This window comes from Prionailurus bengalensis, chromosome E2, assembly GCF_016509475.1.
Source record: "Prionailurus bengalensis isolate Pbe53 chromosome E2, Fcat_Pben_1.1_paternal_pri, whole genome shotgun sequence".
In the NCBI taxonomy this organism is placed as follows: domain Eukaryota; kingdom Metazoa; phylum Chordata; class Mammalia; order Carnivora; family Felidae; genus Prionailurus; species Prionailurus bengalensis.
In genome coordinates this window covers 50,148,304-50,173,754 of record NC_057352.1, presented here as the reverse complement: position 1 = coordinate 50,173,754, position 25,451 = coordinate 50,148,304, and the positions used below count along the sequence as shown (strand labels likewise).

Genomic DNA, 25,451 nt, shown 5'->3' with positions numbered 1-25,451 from the left:
AGATTTTCATCCATGCAGTATGTATCAAGAGTTCTTTTTTCACTGCGATATTGAGTAGTGTTCCACTTATGAATATGAAATTATGGACTTAGCCATTCTCTTGTTGATGGATATCTGTTTCTCTCTCTATTTTTTTAATGTTTACTTATTTATTTTGAGAGAAAAAGAGAGAGCACAAGCAGGGGAGGGACAGAGAGAGAGAACCCCAAGCAGGCTCCATGCTGCCAGTGCAGAGCCCAACACAGGGCTTGATCCCACGACTGTGAGATCATGACCTGAGCCGAAATCAAGGGTCAGACACTCAACCGACTGAGCCACCCAGGCGCCACTCTGCCTCTGGTCTTTGTATGCTGTGTATTTTTTTTTTAATTATTTTTTTTTTCAACGTTTATTTATTTTTGGGACAGAGAGAGACAGAGCATGAACGGGGGAGGGGCAGAGAGAAAGGGAGACGCCGAATTGGAAACAGGCTCCAGGCTCTGAGCCATCAGCCCAGAGCCCGACGCGGGGCTCTAACTCACGGACTGCGAGATCGTGACCTGGCTGAAGTTGGACGCTTAACTGACTGCGCCACCCAGGCGCCCCTGTATGCTGTGTATTTTTAAGTACTGACGCACTGCCATTGTTGTCGGTGTCATACCCTGTTTCGGTATATTCTAAAACCCGATATCCAAGCAGGTGTGCCTTGAGGCGTACCCAGAGCGTTGTCTGTGTTGCCGGATCCTGGGTCCCCCCAAAGTTACAAGCTTGTTTAGGAAGTCGTGTGACCACACACCGTTCTGTTGAGCCCTCCTGGGTGTCCGGGGTTTGAATTCCCTTTTTCTAGGTTGCCCAAGAGGTGAAGTGTTTTAGGTTTTTGAGTCACCTGTGTTTACCCCTGGCCCCTGTCCACTCCAGAGGTTCTGGTAGGGAGACGCTTCTAGGAAAGTAGACGGTAGGAGGGGAGGGAGCCTTACCTGAGAGCTGCCGGCGTCCCTCCCCCCTCTCAGGTCTGGACAGATTCCTGGCCTCACTCCTCTTTGTCCCAAGACGCCCCACCAAGCAGACACTCCTGGCTGCTCTGCTTCAACTCCGAGGGGCACCGGCCCGCTGGACACCTCCCCACTCAAGGAAGGGGGAGGGGTTGCTTGAGAACCACTCCCTGCATCCAGGGACTGAACACCTCCTGCTCCACTCTCCACACTGAGCGAGTTGGCGAGCCTGGGCTATTTTTACAAATCTTTACTGTTCTTTTTTAACACATCACGAGCCTCGTAGAAGAGTCACACATCTGCTTAAAGGCCACCTCCTCAGAGAGGACCCTCCCCTGCCGCAGGCACCTCTGCCATCACTCTGCCGTCCATCCGTCCATCCGTCTCCTTCTCCTCGAGGGCTCTCAGCACCACAGACGGTCACGTGTTTATGTGGGGGGGGGGGGCCCACGCACACACCCTGCAGGGCAAGTTCCCCAAGGACACGGACACGGTTTCTCAGCAGCTCTGTCCTCGTGGCGAGCAAGTGCCGAAGGGATGACCCGCACGCTGGCTGTGGTATGTGTAGTGATGGGCCCCGTAACCAGCCGTTCCCCACACGGCCAGCCCCCCCCCCCCGCCAGTGTTGGCCGGTGGATTTGGGGGCGACTGGGCTTCCCAGAAAGATTTTGCCCACGCGTCTCAGAGGAGGTTTTGTTTCTCTTGCGGTCCAGGGGCTCAGGGAAGCTCAGGGCACCTGAGCAGGGGCTGGGAGAGTAGGGAGGGCCTAGTGGAGCAGCCCAGCAAGTGCCTCCCGGTGCCAGGATGGGTGGCGCTGGTGTGTAGTGGGAGGTGGTGGGTGCTGCTGACCCCAGGGTGCCTTTGTCCACTGTGCAGTCTCATGGCCTGGTGACCGGCAGGACTGCTGGTGTCCTCACGCTTCACAGATGCGCCAACCGAGGCTCTGAAAGGTCCGGTGATTGCGGAGGGTCCCATGCCAGCTGGAGTCATTAACAGTCTCTGCTCCCATCCTTGTGGGTGGGTTCAAGCCGGGTGAGGACTGGGGTCTGGGTGTCCTGGGACACCCGGAGCCTTTCCCTGTGGGCTGGAGCAGGGCAGGTGGGACGCCCCCACGGTGCCGTCCACGGAGGGAGACGCAGCGGTTTTCCTGGTGGCTGCCTGCCATGGCCCTGCTTTCTCCCTGTCACCCCTTCCTGTACTCTCGCCCCGCTGCCCCTCCTGGGACCCCACTGTACCCCCGACCCCGACCAAGTGACTGGGGAACACTGTTCCGCCTCTCTGTGGGTGTGGGCACCTGTGTTCCTGCGGAAGTAGGCTGTGAGGGGGGGCGGCAGATGGCATTTGAAGGCACCCCCCTCCAATTGCCCTGATGCTGGCGCTGGTTGCTATGAGGAGAGGCGAGAGCAGATGGCTAGCTCGGGTGGCTTCTTGACCACACCCCTGTCCCTGCTGGCCCAGGCTGTCAGCCAGATCCGGGGAGCCACCAGCCACTAAGCTTTCTCTCTGAGGACAGGGACTTGTCCCTGTGCCTGTCTTCATCCCCCTCCTCCAGCCAGGACCAAGCTCCTCTCTTCCTACCCCCATTTCTTCTGCTGGCCTCTTCCTCATTCCTCCCCCAGGCAGTGTTGGGGACAGGGTGGGGGGTGAGCATCCGCAGGGAGGGCAGAGTGCACCTAGACCCTGACCTTCTTGCACACATGGGGGCCTCCACCTGCCAGCACCCAGGGGGATCCCCTGCCAGGAGAGTGATGGTTCTCAGAGGGAGATGGGAGGAAGGGGTGCAGAAGAGAAAGGGCCACCAGGGTCAGTGCCCTGGGGTGTGGCAGAGAGACTCTGGGAAGCGCCCCAGGGCCCAGCTCTGTCATCCTGCTCCAGCCTTGGGCCTGCTGTGAGCAGAGCCCCTCTCTGAAGCAGGCACTTTCCTGTGGGTGCCTCCACTGCTCTCTAATTTTCAAATTAGAGAAGCAATAAAAGAATTAGGAGAGTATGCAGTTTCTTCCGTTCCCAGTCCTTGAAAGAGCCAGAGGGGATAGGGGAGGGAGCTGTGAGAAGGTGGGAGCATTGCAATTGCTGGAACCAGGCCTGGATCTAGGAGGCTAGTCAGCCCTCTGCCCTCACCCCTGGCTTTGTCCTTGCACCCGGCAGTTCCACCCCCACGCTTACCAGGGGTCCTGGTTTCGACCCTGTACCTGGGTCTCTGGGCACTGGTCCAGGCGCATGCTAAAGGGGCCGGCAGGCTGAGATCTGGCTCTAGACTGGTCCTGCCCACCTTCCCACAGTCAGGTTGCTCACATTAATGACAGATGAACTGCCCCATTGGTCACTGGTCACGCCATCCTCAGAGAGCAGGGAAAATGGGAAAGCTCTTTATATCTGACAACTGCAACATCACCCTAAGAGTGTATGCTCTGCACTGTCTGGGGTCTCCTGGGGTGCTTCTCCGTAGGGACACGCCTGGGGAGTTGGGTGGGGTGGGTTACAGATGTAGCTCCCTTCCTGGCGGGGTGACCTGGGCACAGCATGTCCCCTCTCTGGGCCTCTGGGGAGTGGTAGTTGTGACAGCAGGTGTGCGGGGTGTCCAGCCGTGTGTGGCAGTGGTTCTGGATGCAGCTGGATTCCCTTCTTTTCTGGCCCATCCACAGGCAGGCCTCAGTTCACAGGCTGGGTTCGAGCTTGCCAAGGTGAGTGGCCAGCCCAGGGGGAAGGCGTCAACACCCCGTGGCCCTCCAGATACATCATTTCTTCCTGTTCCTGGGGCTGGCAGCACTCACCTCCGGTCTCAGGAAATCCTTTCCTGCTGCCGCTCCCAGAGCTGCCGTCAGCTGACCCATCCGCCACCCTCTCCTGCTGCTGGGAAAGGGACTGCCTGCCCGCGCACTCTGCAGGCCGTTTTAGTCTGCTGTTTTCATTCACCTGGTCATAAGCGTTTTCTTGCATGATTTCTCAGTCTTTGAAAGTGGCTATCTTGTCTTTTTTAATTTTTTTAAGTTTCTTTACTTATTTTGAGAGAGATAGAGACAGCACAAGGGGAGGGGCAGAGAGAGGGAGAGAGAAACCCAAGCAGGCTCCGTGCCTTTAGCTTAGAGCCCGATGTGAGGGTCGAACTCACTGAACGTGAGGTCATGCCCTGAGCTGAAACCGAGAGTCGAGTGTCGGAGGCTCAACGGACTGAGCCACCCAGGCGCTGGGAAAGTGGCTATCTTAATAGCTACACAATATCCCATTGAGAAGGCAGTCGCCCATAGTTGGGCCTTCAGGTTATGCCCCCTTTTGTTTGCTGTTACAAATGCTGCAACAGACATTGTTGGGCCGAAAGCAAGAATAGTTCTTTGTGCAGTGGGTTTGACCTGAAGATTAAGATGCAAAAAGCCCAGAGAGCAGCGCTGGGTCCCAAGCTTTTCCTCCCATTTAGGGTCTGGGATCAGCAGCAGCCTGCACCCCAGTAGACACTCTAATGGGCGGATGGGAACCATCATCCTCATGTGCTGGTCCCACCATGTTTCCTACACAGCCAGCTACTCTGGGCTCAAAGGGGAGGAGTTGGCGACACCCCCCCTCCAGCCGGGTGTTGGGGGGGGCTCCTTCTCAGCCAGCAACACCTCCGCCTTCTCATGCTCATCACTGCCCCCACATTCCCCTGTACTGCCTGTGGGAGTGGAGGTGCTGGGCCCCAGTTCTGAACTCACTTGTGTTTGGGGAGTGCTTGGGTCTCAGCTGCTTGTCCTTTGGGGTCTCCGGGCGTGACAGCTTCTTTGGCTTTCCGAGCCTTGGTGCCCCTGTGCCCTCGTTCTCTTCCTGCCCTGTCCTGAAGCACCACCTGTCTAGCAGCCCCTTTGTCCCTTCCCTGGCCATCAGCTGTGATCCTTTTGTGGCTGGGAGTCTGTAGAACGGGGCCAGGGCGGTAAACTGGGTCTCAACCTCTTCATCACGAAAATGGGGCTAATTGCAAAGCTTGTTTTACAGGATCTCTGCGGGCGTGAAATGAGCACATAGTCATAGAGCTCTTGGTCCAGGGCCAGCATGGAAGCTCTCCTGGGGGCTATATCACTGTCAGAGCTTCTTGGCCCCAAGGGTCTGCTTCCCCACACATCCCAGCTGCAGCCTGCCCAGGGTGCCCCTCTCCCACCCATCTACCTGCCGGCCTGGGAGGGGGCATTCCTCTCTCCTTTCAATCCCCCACCCCCTTCCATCACTGTGGGGCACAGATCCTAGGGCCTTGATTACAAAGCGGAAATGCCATTCTGGGAGGCACAGGCTTGGGGAGTGGGAGGGAGTTTAAGTGGAAAAGGAGCAAATTTTTGAAATGCCTCCGCCTGAGCTGGGTTCCCCTCCCCCGCCTGCCTGCCCACACCAGCAGCCCCGCCCCCAGTGCTGCTTTAATCCTGAGCCAGAGTCGGGAGGGTCTCCTGTTCCCTAGGTCCCAGCCAGCAGCCTCCTTTCTCCCAAGGCCAGCTAGGATGGAGTAGGGCCAGCCGGTTGAGGGCCAGGCATTTTGTGTCCCCACCCACCCTTGCAGAGACCTGCCTGGAGCCCTGCAAGCAGGGTTCTGCCTGGCTGTGGGGCCTGGTCCCCACCCCTCTCCTCAGTGGAGACCCTGGAAAACCTAAGGACTCCTCGAGCACCCAGCACAGACAGATTCTCATGCATGGCCTAGCTGGTTCCGATCTGCTTCCTTGGAACCTGGGGTGCCAGCCACGCTGAGGACAGGTTCAGGGTTTAGGAGGGCCCAGGCTCACAGCTCCATGCCTGACTTTGAGGCAGACATTGGGAACAGCACGAGGGTATGCCCTAGGTTGTGTTTCCCTGACACCTGGCTCCTCCTGTGGGAAAGTGACAGCTCCTCCTCCAGAATGACAAGGGGCCAGTCTCCCTCATTGAGGACTCTGGGTCACAAATCCCACCGCTCCTTACTTCCCTGTCCTGCCAGGCCATGAGTTCTGTCTACTGGGTCCCTGTGAAGTTTTGAGGAAATGCAGACGTCTAGGTCCCCCACACTCAGTTCTTCTGGAGCAGGGAGAACTAGGAATCCAGTTTTTTAAAATTTATTTTATTTTTAAAAGTAATCTCTGTACCCAACGTGGGTCTTGAACTCAAAACCTCAAATCAAGAGCTGCATACTTTACCGACTGAGCCAGCCAGGCCCCGGGAATCTGATTTTTAACCAGTTCTCCAGGGGCCCTAGCCCACCCCCTTCATTTTACAGAGGGGAGAGGGCTGAGGTGGCACACCTGGCCAGGGGCTCAGTCAGTTGAGCCCTGGCTGTCAGGCCTGTGTGTCTGGTGGAGGGGCAGCTGTGGATCCATCTTGGGCTAGTATGTGTTTTATAGGCCCTGCCTGAGGGGTCTCTGCAGAGCAAAGCCAGGTTGGCCGCACTGCTTCCCTGGTACTGTGAACTGCCTGATGGTGTCCCTATGCTCAACAAGTGGTCTAGGATGAGGGCTAAGGATCCTGGAGACTGAGGCACAGAACTGGCTGACTCTGGAGCAGGTTCTATCCTACATATCCTTGCAGACCATTATGCAACCCTGGACATGCTCAGGGACTCTAGCACATCCTGATTCTGCTGTGTGGGGTGACGGTCACTGACCTCGGGAGAGTGGACTCAGGAGAACCAAGGTGCTCTCCACTATTTCCCTCCGGTGGTGGTTCTTCTTTCTCATTCCCAGCAACCTCCCCCTCTCCCCATGTTGTTGGGCACAGGTGTTAGAGGGATTGTGGGTGGGAGCAGAGCTCCTAGGGCAGAATGGAGACCATGGGGGCATGCTTCAGGGATGCTCAGTTCAGTTCAGTGGATAAGGTGGGAGATGGTGAGCCCCTTGACCCTGGGTAGACTGAGCCTCAGGCACATCTGATAGAACAGACTCTGTGGCTCTGTGGCTCTTAGGTTATGGGTCTCTGTCTCCCTGCCTCGTGTCTTCATTTCCTGGAGCTCTTAACAGGATAGGCCTGACCAGAGTTGGTGCGGTGGTCGTTATTAGTTTTCTGCCAGCTGGGGTATGCCCCTTCCCTATTACTTCTACATTCAGATCTGAGTCGGATGGCCGGATGGACACGCGCAGAATGCCCCGGGTTTGGTGCGTGGTGAAGGCAGAAGTCCACTTGAGGTTAGGCTAGCGTTTTGGGGTCTGCATGGGGGCTGCAGCGAGCGCATGGGGGTGGTAATCCCAGCAGTCTTCCCCAAAGAGGGGGCGTTTGCTTAGGCCCTGAGGAGGGGCGCGTTCTCGCTCTTACTGGAGGGAAGGGGACATGCATTTGGGGAAAAGGAGATGCCCTCGGTGCTAGCCTCGCAGGCTGGTAGCGGGTGGATGCCTAGGACCTGGTGCGGGGTGGGGGTGGGGTTAGGGGCGGTTCCACTGGGCGGCGCGCGCCCGCGCCCCTCGGGCTGGCGGGCGGCTCATTTGCATGGGAAGCCACAGTGGCCAATGGGCTCGCACGGCCGGGCATGCTGGGAGCCGGGCTCCGCCGGGGGGCGGAGGCTGCGACCGCGGCGGCGGGTGGAGCGAGGTGGAACCTTCTCTGGGTAGTGGTGGCAGCCGCAGGCGTGGTGGCTGAGGCGGCCGGACCCAGACCGGGACCCGGACGGCTGCGGCCCTCTCGGGGCCCCGAGGGCGCGCGGCGCGGGCAGCTTGGTGTGCGCCCTTGCGGGGAGGCGGGGCCGCAGGCCGGCCAGACACGATGAACTACCTGGTGAGTGCGGCAGACGCGGCCCCCGGTCCGGGAGCGCAGATCCGGGCGGCGTCCGCGTACCGGCTTCCAGGCGACCGCCCTGCCCACGCCCGGCTCGGTCCCAAGCGAGAAAGAGATAAATGTGTGGCATTTCCTGCCGGACCTGCGGGTCCTGGGAACAGCTGGCCGCTGGAGTCTCCGCGGGGTCGCGACCGGGCCGGGGTCCGAGGTCTGAAACCCCTCTCCCGCCGTGGCGGGAACGCCGGGAGGCAAGGACTGCGGAAGATCCCAGAGCCTGTGCGCCCACGGGGCGGTTAGAAGGGCGGGACTCAGGGGCCGCTGGCCGGCAGGAAAGTTCCTGGATCCGGGAAAGTTGCTGGCGGGAGTCCCGTTCTCCCCCTGCCGGCCGCCGCCTGCTGGGTGACCTTGGGCCTGCGTGACACGCCTCCGAGCCTCAGTTTCCTCAGCTACAAAGAGGGGTCCGAGATTCCTTGGATCGTGAACTTCTAGGAGGCGTGGATTTCCAGCAAGCGGGATGGTGGTCCATCTCTGTTTTCGAGTGGGGAGCAGCCCCTACCCGCCCCCAGGCTAGGGGTTGAGCGAACAAGTGCGCGGTGATTGAGGAGGTGTTGGTGCGCCTGGAGCACCAATCCTGGGTTTGTTAATGATTCACCCCCAGCCTGCCAGCACCGGATTCCAGGCCTGGGGGCAGGCTCTTCTAGGCCTTTACCTACCACGATTGCAAAAACTTCTGTAGAAGCCGGATCATGGCGGTGGGAGTCCATGGCTGCACCGTGACCCCGGGTCCCAGCATTTGAGGGTGGAGCTTGTGGAGGGACTGGGCTGCCACTCGAGTGTCCGCAACCAGGGCTCCCAGCCCCTCACTGCTGCAAGAGCTACAGCCCAGAGCGGTTTTGGAGGAGTCGAAGTTGCGATTTGCTAAGGGCTAGGGTGCTCTAGGACCGAGGGTGGGTTAGTGCCTGGAGAGATTTTGGGGTCTTGGATCCCAGACTGGGGACATCAGCCCACTCATCAGTCTTGAGGACAGGAGTTTCTTTTTCCTCACCTCTCCCCTGAGAGTCTAGGCTGGGAGGCACTCTCCAGGTTTGCTGTTGACTTCTGTGCCCATTTCAGCCAGGCTTGGACACGTTCCTTATCCCTCTGGGCTGGGAGACACATCTTCCTGTGCCCATTTCCTTTCCCAGGTGGAGAGCTGATGATGTGATGTCCCAGGGTGGAAGAGTCAACTGGCCTAGAAGAGCAGGTGTGTGCAGGGTGCTGGGACAAACCCTCCTGGCACCAGCACCCTCTACCCACTTGCCCTGGGCAAGGAAGGAGCCCAGTGGGAACCGGTGGAAGCTGGGCAGGGCAGCCCCAGGTGCTGCTGGGACTGTTACCCTTGGTTCCAGGAGGAGAGCTGGAGCCTCTGGCCATTACAGTTTGCACGAGCCAGGTGTGAGTGCTGTGGGCTGCTGGCACCATCCCCTCAGGCCCGGAGAAGGGTTTGAAGTAAGGGCAGCGCCCCTAGGGCGTCTTGAGCAGGAAACGCCCCGAGACAGCTGCTCTCCCCGTTGTCATACAGATGGGGAGACTGAGGCAGAGAGGGACAGGTACTTGTTCTCACAGAATTGGATCCAGAACTTTGTCTCCTGGTACAGCCCCATGGTCTGTGCCACAAGTGTTCCACCACACCCCCTCCCTGATTAGGAGCGCTCTGGTCCCTGGGGTGCTGTTGTGCTGTGCTGGGGCTGCCAACTTGGTGGGGTCCTTCTGGCTCCGGGGCTGTGTTTCTGTGGTCCCTCCTGGCATCCATTGTGCTTCTAGGAGTTCCCACCACCCTTTTCTCTTGGGCCTGGAAAACTCCCTTCCCCACCTCCTAGGAGCCCGTAGCTAATTGGGACAGCCAGAACCAGAGGCCAGTTGTGCCCCGCAGGAGGCTTCTGGAAGGGTGAAGGGCAGTGTTGGAGTCACACTTGGTGAGTGAGTTGTAGGGTTGAGGTGATAGGGATCATTCTCCAGCACAGATACTGGGCAAGCTCCTCTTCCCCTGGGTCCTCAAGGCCCCTCAACAAGGGGCTGAAGGGTGGTCTCCCTTCAAGGAAGGGGGTAGGACTGGGCCCTCTAGCCCTGGAGAGAGGCCCTGGCTCCAGTGTCTTGCTGCCCTAATTCCCTTGCACTTCTTTCTTTCTTTCTTTCTTTCTTTCTTTCTTTCTTTCTTTCTTTCTTTCTTTCTTTCTTTTGAGAAGAGAGAGAGAGAGAGAGACAGAGTACAAGCAGAGGAGGGGCAGAGAGAGGGAGACACAGAATCCAAGTAGGCTCCAGGCCCTGAGCTGTCAGCACAGAGCCCAACGCTGGGGCTCGAACTCATGAACTGTGAAATCATGACCTGAGCCAAAACCAAGAGTCAGATGCTTTCTACCCTGGCACCCCTTAAATTTTTTTTAATGTTTATTTTTGAGAGAGACAGAGCATGAACATGAGCATGAGTGGGGGAAGGGCAGAGAGAGGGGGAGACAGAGAATCTGAAACAGGCTTCAGGCTCTGAGCTGTCAGCACAGAGCCTGACGTGGGGCTCGAACCCACAAACTGCGATGTGAGATCGTGACCAGAGCTGAAGTTCCACGCTTAACCGACCCACGCAGGCACCACCGTCTCCCTGCCCCCCTTGTACTTCTGAGTAAGGAGTGGAGTGAAGTACTGGCCTGGAGTGGAAGCAGCTCAAAGAGGGAAGCAGGGCCCCATCTCAGACCCTCATCTCTACTGTGCATCCCAGAAATCAGGGGTTCGGTACTCTTTTTTGAGTTAGAGAACCCCACTTTTTGTGCCTTCGTGTTCCCCTCCATTCCTGCCCAGGCAGATGCTGCTGCTTTAAGGGTTGCAGCAAGTTCTCATTTAGGGCTGGACAGTGGCAGTCTGCAGGGGGCTTTAGATGTCAGGGTGGAGAAACTGGGGTCTTAAAAGGAGTGAGGTCCTTCCTATCCCCCCTGGGGTGTCCCTTCTGCCTTTTCCCCTCCGTGATGACATATCTGGGGCTGGTGCTATCCCTGAAGTAAAGGTCTGCCTCATGCTGAGCCCTCTTCAAGAGACTGAATCCCAAGAGGGGACCGGCAAGGCCCCAGGGATGGAGAAGGAGAGCAGTGGGTGGTCAAGTGCGCAGCTCTGGCTTCTGGCAGCCTGGGTCAGTTCCCTGAGCTAGGTGGCAGTGGTGAGGGTTCTAAAGGGGCTGGGGACCATTCTGAAGCTGTTAGTAGTTGGAATGGACTGCAGGATAGAGGGCTTTGCCTTCCTGCCATCTTGGTGCTCTGACTCCAGCTTGCTTGTTCTCATCATCTGTGGTGTGTTAGGGGCTGCAGGTGTTATGTCCTACAGCAGAAAGGGGCTGCCCATGCCACCTTTCCGTCTGTGCCCAGCCTCCCAGGGACAGTGCCTGGGATGCCCTGGCAAGGGTGGGGGCAGGGTCCTGCTCCTGGCCCAGAGCTGGCTCTGGAGACAGAAGCATCTGCTGGCTGGGCCATGGCTCATGTTTGTTTGAAGGAGCTGCTGGCAGTGGCCATCACAGGTGGATTTTTAGTCCTTCATTCAACAGACCTAGTTTCTAGGTACAGAGTATCAGACACGGGGCTGAGGACCCACATACAGTCCCAGCTCTGTTCTCTGAGCCTCAGGCACTCCTGAGGTAGGTAGGGCAGGAGCTGTGCTCCTCTTGGGATGGCTCTGGAATAGGGGTTGCCCACAGTCTTGCTCCTTGACAGTCGAACACTGAGAACTTGAGCCCAGACCCTGGCTACTCGCTTGTCCCTGGGTGTATTAGGGGAGTGACAATAAGGCTGGCTGGGATGGAGTTTCACCAGGGACGAGGGTGTGGGCCTGTCTGGGAAGGGAAGGAACTCTGCCCTTATGGTGCCATTAGAGCCTGGGAGGCAGGGGGAGGGGATGGTCAGGACCCTTACCAGTGGGCCTTTGGCTACTGCCTTTCCAAGGGGATTCTCCAGGCACCAGGGAGCAGGGGTTGTGGATGCACACTGCCATTCAGACACGCATGCATTGAACCTATATCCATTAGCCACTGGGGGCTCCTTGAGACAAGCAAACAGAATACCCCAGAAATAATCTTGGCCCAAGTATGAGATGGTTCTGAGTATGAAGGGAGCTAGTGTTTCCCAAGTGACTACTGTGTGTGAGGCTCTATGTTTGGAGCTGGGGTGTGTGTGTGTGTGCTTGTGCACACGCGCGTTGGTGCTGAGGGACGGGGGGGAGTTTCAGGAAAAGGCCTGTCAGATTTCTGTTCTTGGCTTCCAGGGACCTAAGCATCAACCTGGAGCCTTCCAGCTCTGCTTTATCGTAGAGCCCAGGTCTGCCTCTGCTGCTTCCTGACTCTGTCCCTAGCAAGTCGGGTAACTGTTCTGTACCTCAGTTTCCTTGTCTGCAAGATGGAGGTAATCAGTCTCTCATAAGGTTAAAAGGGATGACTGAAGTACGCAAAGGAGCCTGCTCCTGACAGAGTTCGTTGTTACTGCTGTGACTGTAGTGCTGTGAACCTGTCCGTCATGTCCCCATCAGCCTGGTGTCTCCTCACCAGTTCCAGCTACCAGGTCATGCCTTCCTGCAGAGTCAGGGTTTAGGGATACCCAGAGCACATCCAAGGCTCCCCAAGGCAGCAGGCGAAGCCAGTGGAGAGACCCACATAGGCGTCAGATGGCTGCAGTCCTCCAGACATGTGCCCCCCTGTGGCCAAGGCCCAGCTACTCCATGTCTGAGGGCACACCTGGGCTGGGTGGGTCTGGTGCCCACAGGGCCCTGGGACACAATGAGGGCTATTCTCAGAGTCAGGCGGGGCCTGTGGGGCAGCCCTGTTAGCCCCCATGTGCGACAACCAGGGTGTTGTTCTGAACGGGGCCTGGCGGTGTCGGCGTTGAGCTAGAGGTTCTCCTTTCCCCTCCTTCTGGGGTGAGTGAGCCCCACGTTGTTTCCTGGCTTCCTCAGGCATGGCCACACCGCTACCAGGGAGGCTTGGATACCACCTTCTGTAAGGGGGGCTTCTGCCTAAACCCGCTCATTCAGGGCCAGGCTCTGTGCACATGTGCCTGAGGGTTCCATACTGAAGGACCCCACCCCCTGCCCTGTCCTCTCCTGAGCATCTGGGTCAGAGGGCACAAAGTAGGCAGTAATGAGATGCTTGGGTCAGCACTTTGAGTTGGGGGCAGTGGGGAGCGTGTGCTCAAAGAGGGGCATGGAACCTTCCTGGAGGAGTGCCACCCAAATCCTGTTGTGGAATAGAACACAGCCCAGGGTTTCCTAGAGTCAGGAATGAGGTTGGCCAGAGGCTTGGGGCAAGTCCGGCAGCACTCTCTATGGTCCCCTGGAAACACGTGGCTGGCAGTGTCTGCATGGACTGTGATGGCGCCCTGGCAGCGCGCCCCTCTAGACGTCATAGCTGTGCCCCCCTTATGAGATGGATGGGAAGGCCCTGATTGGCACAGCGGTGAGGGAGGCTGGAAAGCTAGATTCTGGGGGCACTGGCCCCTCTTCCGTGCTGGGGCAAGACTCTGGGTCTTGAGGAGTGTGTCCATGGGTCTTGAGGAGTGTGTCCGGAGTAGATATGCTCAGATGCTGTAGGCTTTGCCCTGGCCCGGCTTACCTGCCATGAGGTGCCACCACTGGATGACATCTACTGAGGTCTCATGCATTGTCCCAAGGCATCCTGCAGTGAGACGGGCTCCGGCCTGCCTGCCACTCCAGGGCCACAGCCCTGTCTCCCTCCAGCCTCTTCCTCCTCCAGTGCCCCGGCTCATGCCCATCCTCTGCCAGTATGCTCTTCCCTGGCTGGTGTCATGGTTGTCTGTTTTTCATTCTTCATGAAACATCTGAAGGATCACCTCCACGGGGAGGTCATCTTTGACCACTCTATATGCAGTGGCTCTGTCCCGCATTATTTTTGGCATTGCAGTTTTCCCCCCTGCCCTAACAAATTGTTGGGTGTTTGCTCCACTGGAATGTAAGTCCCATGCAGATAGGGCCCTGGTCAAGCTAGACCTGCACCATCTTGCAGAGCCTGGCCCAACACCTGACAGAGAGCAGGAGCCTGGCAAATCTTTTGTTAAACAAAAGAACAGTCCTGTGAAACCAGGCCTGTGGCCTTAGCACAGGGGATCTGGATTCTCAGAGGCTAAGAGACTTACCCAGGGTCACCCAGCAGTAGAGGGAGAACCAGACCCAGGTCTGGTTTTAGTTGCTTGACCTGGAAGAAGGAAGGAGAAGCAAGGAGGAACATGTCTCAGGAGCACTGGGGAGGCTCAGAGGCCCAAAGCTAGGGTGCTCGGCCAGCTGGAGTGCCCAGTGCCAGCGGTGCCTAGGACTCAGGAACAGGCTGTGGAGAGGCTGCTCCTGGGACTGTGGGTGGGGGCACCAGCTGATGCAGGCAGAGGCGCTCCTGGTGCCAGGCACCCTGTGCCACGTGCCCAGCCCAAGAGGTGCTTCCCAGCCTGGCTCCAGCCGCCCCAGACTATACAGTTGCAGTCGTTGTTGGCCTTGACTGCTCAGTGAGCTCACGCCAAGGGGGTGGGGGCTGGCCACCCTGGGTGCAGGAGGCCCCACAAGCTGTCCTGGGCTGGGGCAGACCCTCCCCCTCTATCCCTCTCCCCACCCCGGACCTTGCCCTCTTTGAGCCTTCCAGCTTCCCGGAGCACCCAGCACTGCCTGGCAGGGCCTGGTGGAGGCCCCTCTGCCAGCCTTCCTTGGGCTGTCCTCCTGAGAGGTGAGGGGCCTCAGAGGGGCAGTCCCCTCTGTCTGTACCCCGCCCCCTCTGACTGGGCTAGAGGGGAATTTTCCCGTGACTCACTCTGCTGGCACTTCCTGTGGTCACCAGGGCAGGGGCTGGGGGGGACCCACTGGGGGGGCTCTGTGTTCTGGGGTCACAGGGGGAGGGTGGGCCGAGTGTCCCGCCCCCTGACGGGATGTGATTCCCTGAGGCAGGCTGCAGACCATATTTGGGAAACTTGCTTTTCTTGCAGGCAGCTGGGAGATGGGGCCCATGGGCCCCCATGGGCTGCAGGACAGCCCCTGCCCCTGTCTGCTCCTCCTGGGGCTGTGGCCTCTGGACCTGCTTCGGCCTCCTCTGTCCCATCCTGACTTGAGGCCTAGGAGGTGGTCCACTTCTTTTTCAGGATGTGTTGTTTTTTCTTCAACCCCCAAGCCTTGTTGAATACAAACTGAGAAATTCTCAAAAACAGGAAGAGAGAGCACCCCGTTGTCTGAAACATTTACACTGTACTTTTATAAAGTTTTTTCTTTTGTTTTCTCTTAATTTTTTATTTTTACTTATTTATTTTTTTTAATTTTTTTTTAAACATTTATTTATTATTGAGAAACAGTGAGAGATAGAACATGAGCATGGGAGGGGCAGAGAGAGGAAGAGATACAGAATCTGAAGCAGGCTCCAGGCTCTGAACTGTCAGCACGGAGCCAGACGCGGGGCTTGAACCCACAAACTGTGAGACCATGACCTGAGCTGAAGTCGGATGCTTAACTGACTGAGCCACCCAGGCGCCCCTGTTTTTTCTTAATTTTTTAATGTTTATTTATTTTTGAGAGAGGCAGAGAGACACAGAGTGTGAATCGGGGAGAGGCAGAGAAAGAGGAAGACACAGAATCTGAAGCAGTATCCAGGCTCTGAGCTGTCAGCACATAGCCTGACGCGGGGCTCAAACTCATGGACTGTGAGTGAGATCATGACCTGAGCCGAAGTTGGACGCTTAACCGACTGAGCCACCCAGGCGCCCCTCAAACATTTACACTGTTCATCTTACCCTCTCCCCATTTTTTAAAAGTTCAAGTGACATTTTATTGAGGATGATTTATGCTTCAGTGCATATTTAATCATTATAGTCATGACATGGGCAGTGTTGAAGTAGCCAGAAGTTTCGAAGGCCTTTGCCTCAGTGCTCACCTTGTTACTGGGGTGAAATCTCTCTTCTGTGCTGTCCATGAGCTGCCCCCTGGGCTGGCTTCTCCCCTGATCCAGCCTCTCTTGGTTCCCGACTTTCCAGCTTCTGGCTTTGTCTGGGTCTGGAGGCTCTGAGTTGCTCTGGAGAAATGGGCTCCCAGCTGATCCCTGTTCCTCCCCTCCCTGGGACGCCAGAGCAGCCCTGGTCTCCTCTCACCCAGGCACCTCCTTTGCTCTTCCCTCTGCTGGGAACCCTTTATGGTATCTCTGGGCCTGACCCGAGCCTGGCACCTGCACAAAGGGAGTAGTGCAGCAGAGCCCGAAGACCGAGGACATGGGGGCCTCCCCAGTCCCGGTTCTTTATCCCGGGTGATGCTCGGGCCTGCTAGCTTGGGCTGTGCCGTGCTGTGGTCCTCCCGCCTCTATCCCAGTCTCCCCAAGGCCTTGCCCACGTCCCACACAGGCTGCTTGGCAGCACGGCCTTTCTGTGCCAGGGCCATGTGGAGCTCATGGCCCTGCTCTGCGGTGGAGGGGGAGGAGGGTTGCTAATTAATGGAGCCCTGTAGTCGTGCGTGCTTCCGGGGTGGCCGGGAGGGTTACCAGGAGAATTACAGGGTAAAATGTGGGGCTGGTGGAGGGTATTGCTCTTCTGTGGTCACTGTCTTTTGAGACCCCTTTCTTATTTTGCTGTAATTTCCTCATTCCTGATGTCTGTCCCTTTTTCAGAAGCATCCATGCTAACGTAACGTGTCTAGAGTCTATCCCTAGGTAAACGTCTGGAAAATAACATAGAGTTGTTTTGTAGACATTTATTACATGTACATAAACGATTCTGGGCCATAGATCTGCCTGTTATTTTGACTCAGGAGGGCGTGGTTGACCTTCCTTACCAGATACCTAGACACCTGCGGGCGCACAGAGCAGAATCGCAGAGATGTCTCGCTGTGCTGGTTGGACCCTGAGCATCCTTCGTAGTGGTCTTGGCCATTCCTTTTCCCCTTCAGAGAACTTGCTGTTTTCATTTGTTGGTCTTCTGTTGTTCTTATCTTTGCCTTGCTGATTTGGAGAAACGCCTCCAGATTCTAGGTTGATCCCTCTCTCGTCATTGGTGATCTGTTACCCTGTCAGTTTTGTGTTCTCCCCCAGGCAGTAGAAACCATTCACTTTGGTGAGGTTGAGTCCATCCATGTGTCATTGTTGTTGTTACCTTATGTTTTGTGCTTTGGGGATCTTTGTTTCTAGAGTTGTATTTCAAAATTTTTCCCATTTCTAGGTCACAAAGATATTCTCCCCGATTTTTTCTTTTATTAGAGCTAGAGTTGTATCTTTGACCCTTGGGTCTTTAAATGTCCTTTGTTTATAACACAAGGCAAGTGTGTGGACTGATTTTTCTTCCTATGGTGAGTGAGTTCTCATACCACCCGTGAAGTGGTCTTGTCCTTCCCATGGCTGTGTGGTACCACCTGCAGCGTCCCACGGGTTCCCCAAGCATGGGGCTGTCTCCGGGCCCTGTCCTGGTGCATCGGCCCCGTGCCAGCTCGCTGATGCGGAGTTGTGGCACATCCTCACAGCTTGAAAGGAAAGTGGAGTGCCCATTTGCATCTCATTTTCAGAACTGACCTGCTTATTCGTGGACCTCTGTTCCTCCATTTAATTCTAAAAGGATTCTCCTCCTTTGGTCAAATTCCTTAAAAAAAAAAAAAATCCTCCTGGCATTTTTGTTAAAATTGTAACTTATTGAGTAAGCTTGGGCAAATTGGCCTTTTATAGTGCTTAGTCATCCCACCGTGAACTTGGTATGTTTTCCCCTTTATTCAGGTTTTTCCTTGAGCCTTTTGGCAGAAAGTACACATTTTTTCCCCTGAGGTCTCCTGCTGTCTTTGCTTGATTAATTCCTGGATAACTAGTAGCTTTTTGTTGTTGTCGTGCGATGTCTTTTCTATATTTCTTTCTCATCAGTTACTGATTCTAATTTGTTGGAATTATGACGTAGATGATCATATGGTCTGCAGATGGTGACCGTTTTGTCCTTGTGTGTCCCCTCCCCACTCTCTCGTTTTTTTTCCTCTTGGCTGATTGCTCTGGCAGGACAGCAGGACTGTTGAGTTGGAGCAGGGAGGGTTTGTATCCTGTTTTCTTCCCAGAACGTGGTGACCATTATTTGCATTATTACTCTTCTCCCCAGTGTTGTCATGTGACTTAGGGAGTGGCTTCCCTGGAGTGAAGGTGGTGGCTGCAGTCGAGAGGATTTTGAGGCTTATTTGGAAAATGCCAGCATCAGCTGGGGCTCTCTGCTGGTGGGAGGGGGGGGGTGGGCAGAGCCCTCTCTGCCACTGAGCCCCTGATGCACATCCTCATGCACACCTGCTTCCTCTCTCCCCAGAACGTGCTGGCCAAAGCCCTCTATGACAACGTGGCCGAGTCCCCGGATGAGCTCTCCTTCCGCAAGGGTGACATCATGACGGTGCTGGAACGGGACACACAAGGCCTGGATGGCTGGTGGCTCTGCTCGCTGCATGGGCGCCAAGGCATTGTGCCCGGGAACCGCCTTAAGATCCTGGTGGGCATGCACGACAAGAAGCCAGCAGGGCCCGGGCCTGGCCCACCTGCCACCTCGGCCCAGCCCCAGCCTGGCCCGCACGCCCCGGCTGCCCAGTACACGCCCATGCTGCCTGCCACATACCAGCCCCAGCCCGATAGCGTGTACCTGGTGCCCACCCCCAGCAAGACTCAGCAAGGCCTCTACCAAGCCCCTGGACCCAGCCCACAGTTCCAGTCTCCCCCAGCCAAACAGACATCTATGTTCTCAAAGCAGATGCCCCATCACCCTTTTCCCAGCCCAGCTCCAGACCTTTACCAGGTGCCCCCAGGGCCTGGCAGCCCCGCCCAGGATATTTACCAGGTGCCACCTTCTGCTGGCATAGGACATGACATCTACCAGGTGCCCCCATCCATGGATGCACGCAGCTGGGAGGGGACGAAGCCACCGGCAAAGGTAAGGCTGCCCTGTCAACCCCCCTGGCAAGTTTTGCCCAGGCCCTGGTTTCTGGCCCCAACTGAGTACCCTTGGCGTCTCTAGGGCTCCAGCTGCACGTTTCGTCTGGGGCCAAGATGGGAGGTGAGTGGGGAATGTGTTCATCCGTCTACTGAAGGTGAACAGGTAACCCACAGAGAAGACATCCAAGCTGGCCTTGAATCATGAGGTAGCCTTCAGTGGACAAACCCCATTGGGAGGGTGTCACCAGCAAAGGATGCAGTCTGTTGAAGGCCTGGAAATCTGGAAAGGGTGGGCAGGTGGGACTTGGCAGGTGAAGCCCGAGCAGTAGGCTGGGGACCAACCGCCAGGGGTGTGGTGCTCCTGAGGAACCAGATACCTGCCTGAGGGTGAAGGGTTTTGAGTAGAAGTGTCCTGCGCACTGCATGTTCTAGTGACATCATTCAGCCTGCAGAATTCAGGGGACAGGGCCCGGTGGGGGTGGGGGACACCCAGGAGAGGGAGGGGTGTTGGGGGCGCTCAGTAAAACTGTTACGCGAGAGTGGCTGAAAGTGCACAGGAGTCGATCGGATACGAGACTTTGTCGTATGCCGTGGTTTGGATGTGAGCGGTGTCAGGCTGATAGCACCTCCGTGGGTATCAGGGGCCACACCTCAGTCCATCTTGTTCCACCATCCTCGACACGGGGCTTGGCATCTCATGGGCCAGGATGGTTGCCGCGTCAGCTCCATCCAGTGTGTCTGCATCGCAGCCAGCAGGGCAAGGGGGAAGACCAAGGGGAGAGGCCAGCCTCCTTGTGCCTGGGGCTCCCACGAGCCCCCTGGGTGTGCGTGTCAGCCCCCTGGGTGAGCATGGAGCGCATCTGGCATTCCTGGCTCCACGGGCGCCCGGCCCCTTCTCTCCTGCGGCACGTTGGCGGGCAGCAGAGGGACCTGTTCGTGATGCTCGGACAGTGGGGAGGACACTACCGGGGACGTTGCCAGAGTAGGGTCTCTCAGAGGTCACCTTGCACGCTGTTGCCAGGGGATGCGGGGTTGAGGGACAGGGCCCTGAGGGCGGCACCCTCGGCTCTACACAGGCCTGCCCGCACACCCCACCCCCAAGTCCATCCACCTGTGCGAAGGAGGAGGCTCTGCCCCACTGGCTGCTCTGGGCTGAGTCAGGAGCCGCCTCTTCTCCCCTGTGGCCTGTGTCCTTCCGTGTCCAAGTCCCTTGAAGATTCGGGGAGTGAAATTTCCAAGGCCCAGAAGCAGAGGAGGCCTCCCCCATATTGTTGAGGACAGAGTTGTGGCACCCGGCACTCTCTGTCTCCTCCATGCTGTTCTTCCCTCACAGCTCGCTCAGGAGGACCTTGAGAAACCCACCCCTGCCAGCAGGGAGGGCTCCCGAAGCCAGCCCAGCCCCAGCTGCCGGGCTCACCCCTCTGCAGAGGGAGACCGCGGCAGGCAGTGTGCCCCGGAAACCCTTAGGAGAAGCCGCTGGACTCTGAGGATCAGCTCCCCGAGACCCAGACCGGGCCTCGTGTTTGTGCCACGTCTACTCTAGAGCCACCTGTGTCTGGGGAGATGGTGGCTGAGTGGGCGCTTCCCTCACGGTACCGAGCCTCTGTCCTCAAAGCGTGTCCAGGGCTGAGGTGGGAGCCCTGCCCGTTCTAGCTGGGCAGTAGTCAGCAGGCAGCGTCACCCTGCCCCTGCCCACAGGGTGCAGCTTGGTAGCCAGGAGACCTGGCCAGAGGTCAGGCTGGCCAGCTGAGGGTGGAGCTCCGTGGACATTGGCCACCAGGGAACCCTGGGTCACTGGCTCCCACTTCCTGCCCTCCCTGCTCCTTCAGCTGCCTGGCCAGAGATGGGCCGCTCCTAAGGTGCTTTAGGGAGAGGAACAGAGCCCTGCCAGGGAAACACCTGTCCTGTGGGGAGGTGGCAGGGAGCAGTGCCTGGCTGGTGAGCCTGAGGACAGGCCATAGTCTATCCCCCTGTATGCTCACACTCACTCACAGACACACACACAGTCCCTCTCTTGGTCACGTGCTCGCTCGCTCTTGCTCTCTCTCTCTCTCTCTCTCTCTCTCTCTCTCTCACACACACACACACACACACACACACACACACACACACACGGCACATCCCCTGGAGAGGCATGCCTTTTCCCCTGCCCGCTTCTCTCCCTGAATCTTTATGGACAAACTTGTTGTGGTGTCTGTTAGGTTGGGGCAGGTGCTGGAAGCCCCGTGGACCAGGAAGCAGCAGCAAGACCCCTGTACTGGGCTGTGGACTTGAACCCACATTTTGGCTGTGGTTTCTGGTTCCCTCCCTTGTGAAGGGCTTGTTCTCAGGTTCCATCTGGGCTCACCTGGCTGCCCAGAGCCTGTGTCCCCAAGGGCCCTCATCTGGCTGGTGGCCTGGGAACAATAGCCCTGTGTCCTGGGGCTTGGTGGCTCTCCTCTAAGAAGCCTCGTCTCCTCGCTTGGGCAGCCTCGGTTGCATCTGCTTTTATATTATGATCATGAAACGGTGCTTATGTGTTGTAGAAAACACACAATGTACGAAAAAGCGTGGAGAAGAGATTCCCCCGTCAAGAGGTGATCCCTGGGAATTTGGGCATATTTTGTCTAGCATATTCCCTGTCTTGCAGAGATTTGTATGCAGACTTTTGCATTTTGAAATTGTAAGTCCCACAGTTATCAGAAGCATTTTCTTCGGTCCCTGAAGTGATTGTGATCGCCACGCCAGATTTTGCTGCGTCAACCCCTCCCCAGGGATGGATTCCAGGCAGTTTCAGATTGCACGTGTCTCTCTTAAAATGAGGCGATAAACGTCTTGGTGCGCGCTTCTTTGCCCACATTTCATGGTTCTGCTTTCATTAGCCTTGTGCTCCCCCTCAGAAGTTTGGGAAACTGAGGCTTCTGGTTCAGGGGTAGAGGTCAGGTAGGGTGAGGAGGTAACCTGCCACAATGGGGTAGAGTGGGCGGGGGGGCCTTGGTATCCAGGAAGCTAGAAGGTGAGCGATGAGAACAGTGGCCAGGAGACACAAGAGGAAGAAGGGTCAGATGTCCGGACCCTCGGCCAGAGTGGCCTGTGTGGCTGGGGAGAGAAGTTGGGGCCACGGCACAACGTGAACATCCTCTGGGCTGGGACGTGGATGCCGAGGGCAGGAGCAGGTGGGGCCCGCAGAGAGGGAGGTGTTTTTGTGAGGTCACTTTTGGGGGAACACCTTTGGGTTAGGATCTGCAGCTGTGCTAAGGGGACAGCTGTGGCGCTGGGTCAGGCACGGGGGCAAATGGAGTTGAACTCAGCACCATTCCTCCTGGGGAGCCCAGGAGCTTGGAAGGGGACCTGCACCCAGAATGTCCCTCACTCTCAGTGAGGGACCTGCTAGGTCCCACAGCACTCCTGCTCCAGAGAAGGAATCTGGGGCTCAGACAGGAAGGGGCGTGCCAGAGCAGGAGCCGGTCTGGGTCACGTGGGGTGACATCCACTTTGCAAAAGGGGGAGACCAGCAGCCAAGCTGCCTGGAGAGTGACTGGGGCCCCGAGCAGAATGCGGCAGGTGGTGGTGGCCTTTCCCATTGGATCCCCGGGGCCTTCTTTGGCTCCACATCTCCCCCCTCTCTGCAGATGCCCTGATGGGGCTGCCCTGCCTAGCTCTGTGGTCTGTCTTTGTGGGTACTGTGCGTGTTTTCTCTGCGTCTGTGTTGGCCTCCTGCACTGCTGGCGTGTGCATGCGCAAGAGCACGTGGGTCTTGGGTCTGGGGTTCTGTGTCTCCTCCCAGGCTCTGGCTGTGTCACCCACCCCCGGCGGCCTCAGGGTCCTGCTAATGGGGCCTCAGGTGCAGAGCAGGGCAGACTGTGATTAGCAGGCTCAGCAGCTCTCTGGAGAGTAGGTTTCCCTAACAAGCTTTTCCCCACTAGTGGCTGCCTTACAGTTTTTTTCTAGCAGAGAACATTTGCTGGCCAGGACAGCTGCTTACTGTCACCAGCTCAGCTGCAGGAGTGGCAAGCTGCCGATAGCCTGGGCTTGGGGTCCGGCCCCAGAGCCCTTCTGCCTGCCCTCCCTGCTCTCTCTACATTCAGGAGGCACCGTAGGGGCTTGCGGTGGGAGTGAGCGGGGTCCCCATCTGCCTTCTGGAGTCAGCAGGGCCTGGAGACGCTTTGGGCCTTGCCTCGAGGCCCTGCCAACCTGCCACGTCCCGCCAGCCCCCGCCAGCCCCGCCTGCCCTGTTGTTGGCAGGTTCTAGCGTCTAAAAATAGCTCTGGAGGAGACTCAAGTCTGGGGCTCAAGGAGGGAGATGAGTCTGGGGAGGGCCGCCAGCTCTACTCCCAGACACGCTGGGGGTGGGGTGGGGTGGGGTGGGGTGGGTGGGGAATACCCCCGTGGAGGCGCTTCCACAGAGAGGCTGTGCTGCTGGGGAGGGGGCCAGAAGGATGCATCAGCAGGAGGCTCTGCCAAGCCCCAGGCTGATGAGAAAAGTGCCGGTGCCCACGCGGTGCCCACGCTCCGGGGTTTGGGTATTCTGCTGCTCCTGGAGTACCTAGCGCTTGCGTGTGAAGCCTGCACCCTCCAGGATACACGGGCGTGTACAGCTGGCTGTCAGTGCCATGGGCACTGGGGGCCAGGCATGGTCTGCAGGGTTCTGGGGGGTATTGAGCCTGAGGGCCAGCCCTGCTTCCCCTCCAGGGATGTGTGTGGGGAGGGCCTGAGTCAACTCTGTTCCAGACGTCCCCTTTGATTAGGGAACAAAAGGCCTTTCTGTCCCAGAGTGCTGAGCTGGGAGCCTTGTGGGGGAGGCGTGCCCTGAGCTGGGTTCCATCCTGCCAGCTCCTCCCACTGGGCCGCCTGCAGCCTGCATGGCCGGGGTGCTTGCCGGGAAAGAGGCTGGTGTGAAGGGCTCTCAGCAGTTTGCTGTCCTGGACGCCAGGCCAGGGAAGGGCACCAGAGAGGGGAACGTGTTGGCCCCTTCTGTGGGCCAACGACCCCTAATTAAGGTCTTCTCCTTTTCGGGTTAGTGGTGGCCTTGGCGGCCCTGTGGGCATGGTGTATTGGAGCGCGGGGGGTCTTGGCTGTAGTCTTGGCCACTCCCTCACACCCACACCCAACTTTGCAGAATAGCCCCAGAACTGGCCCTGATGGTCTGGGAGTCTTTGGTGGCCCAGCCCTCAGGAATCTCCCCAGCATATGCTCGGTTCATGAGGACGACAGGGGCACCACTTGCTGCTCTCCAGGCCACCACCTTCTGGGAGCCCCAGGCGCCAATTATTGGGACCTCCTGCAGGCCACCTCTGGGCCCAGCGTGAGGAGGGCACAGCCTGGCACTATCCTCTCTTCGTCCTGGAGCCAAGAAGCTGGTCCTGCAGTCGAGAGAGCCCCTTACTGGAAGCCTTTCTGAGGAGGGTGCAGCTAGGAGGTGTTGTGAGGCAGGGACATCCCAGTCAAGCCCACTTGTATGCTCCTCTGGAACCTTCCAGGTCATCCACCTGTAGAGACTACTTGACATTTCCTGGCCAGAACCAGACGACTCTAAATAAACCCTGGTGGTTCTCGGGCTCCCCAAACACTTTGTGCTTTGAAGAAAGGGTAAAGGTAAAAGGAATGAGAAAACCTTGCCTCTGACTGGCCTCCCAGCCCACCTTTGGAAACCCCCGCACCCTCCCTGTGTACCTCACCCACCTCATGGGGGTGTAGAGTCTCCCCAAAGACCAGAGGATGGGTCCCGGAGTCTGGTTTCTAGGCTGGAGGTGACAGGGTGGTGACGGTTTGCTATCTGCCCCCAGGTGGTGGTACCCACCCGTGTGGGACAGGGCTATGTGTTCGAGGCCTCCCAGCCAGAGCAGGACGAGTATGACATCCCACGCCACCTGCTAGCCCCGGGGCCCCAGGACATCTACGACGTGCCCCCTGTTCGGGGGCTGCTTCCCAGCCAGTATGGCCAGGAGGTAGGTATTGGGGTAGGGGTCGGGGTGAGGGCCTCAGCCCAGCCCCACTCAGGGAGCCGTGCTTTCTCTGCCTTGGCTGGGGTGGTCCTAGGGGAGGAGCTGTGTGGTTTCTGCTCTTCCCATCCCTTCAGGTGGCCCTAGTCCCCATATCACTGCACTTTTCTGTCTCAGGTATATGACACGCCCCCCATGGCTGTCAAGGGTCCTAATGGCCGGGATCCATCGCTGGATGTATATGATGTGCCCCCCAGTGTGGAGAAGGGCCTGCCATTGTCTAACCACCATGCCGTGAGTAGTCAGGGAATCCTGGGGCCTCACGGGCTGAGGCCTGATCTCTATAAAGAGCTTTGGGTGTGCCTGTGCTGTGGGGTGGGGTGGGGACCCATGTTTGCAGGGATAGAGGCAACAAGAAACGTGACAACAGGCGCCAGCTCTGTCCCTTGCTCTGTGACGGAAGTAGAAACTGAGTGCTCCTTTGAGCTTCAGCTTACTTGTCGGCAAGAGGACCACTTGTAAGGTCTTCTTTAGCAGGTTCTTGAGAGGATCACACAGGATATTAGAAAGGTGACCACAGAATTTATTATTCAAAGCAAGACACTTTTTTTTTTAAACGTTTATTTATTTTTGAGAGAGACAGAGACAGAATGCGAGCGGGTTAGGAGTAGAGAGAGAGGGAGACACAGAATCTGAAGTAGGCTCCAGGCTCTCAGCTGTCAGTGCAGAACCCTCGCGGAGCTCGAACTCGCGAGCTGTGAGATCATGACCTGAGCCGAAGTCGGATGCTCAACTGACTGAGCCACCCGCGCCCCAAAGCAAGACACTTCTAAGAGTGAAAGGGGGACTAGTAATTATGAGGGGCATTGGGCATAAACCAGGACCGTCCTGGGTAAACCAAGGTGTTGCCATCCTAAATATAACACAAATCTTCCTAGTTTCTGCCACAGAGTC

The 25,451-nt window shown here is 57.4% G+C and overlaps 1 protein-coding gene across 4 annotated transcripts in view; it reads left to right on the top strand.

The window, feature by feature from the left end:
* BCAR1 (BCAR1 scaffold protein, Cas family member) overlaps window positions 1-25,451 on the top strand; it is a 38,404-nt gene that overhangs the window by 5,778 nt on the left and 7,175 nt on the right. Inside the window, exons 1-5 of one of the 4 annotated variants that reach the window (XM_043599696.1) lie at window positions 7,469-7,658; window positions 17,963-18,574; window positions 18,659-18,697; window positions 24,342-24,503; window positions 24,675-24,791. In XM_043599696.1, coding sequence (XP_043455631.1) covers window positions 7,647-7,658; window positions 17,963-18,574; window positions 18,659-18,697; window positions 24,342-24,503; window positions 24,675-24,791 — 942 coding nt within the window. In that variant the 5' untranslated portion in view covers window positions 7,469-7,646. Of the gene's footprint in view, window positions 1-7,376; window positions 7,659-17,962; window positions 18,575-18,658; window positions 18,698-24,341; window positions 24,504-24,674; window positions 24,792-25,451 lie in introns of those variants that run through there. The other 3 variants (XM_043599695.1, XM_043599698.1, XM_043599697.1) reach the window with 3 other exon arrangements.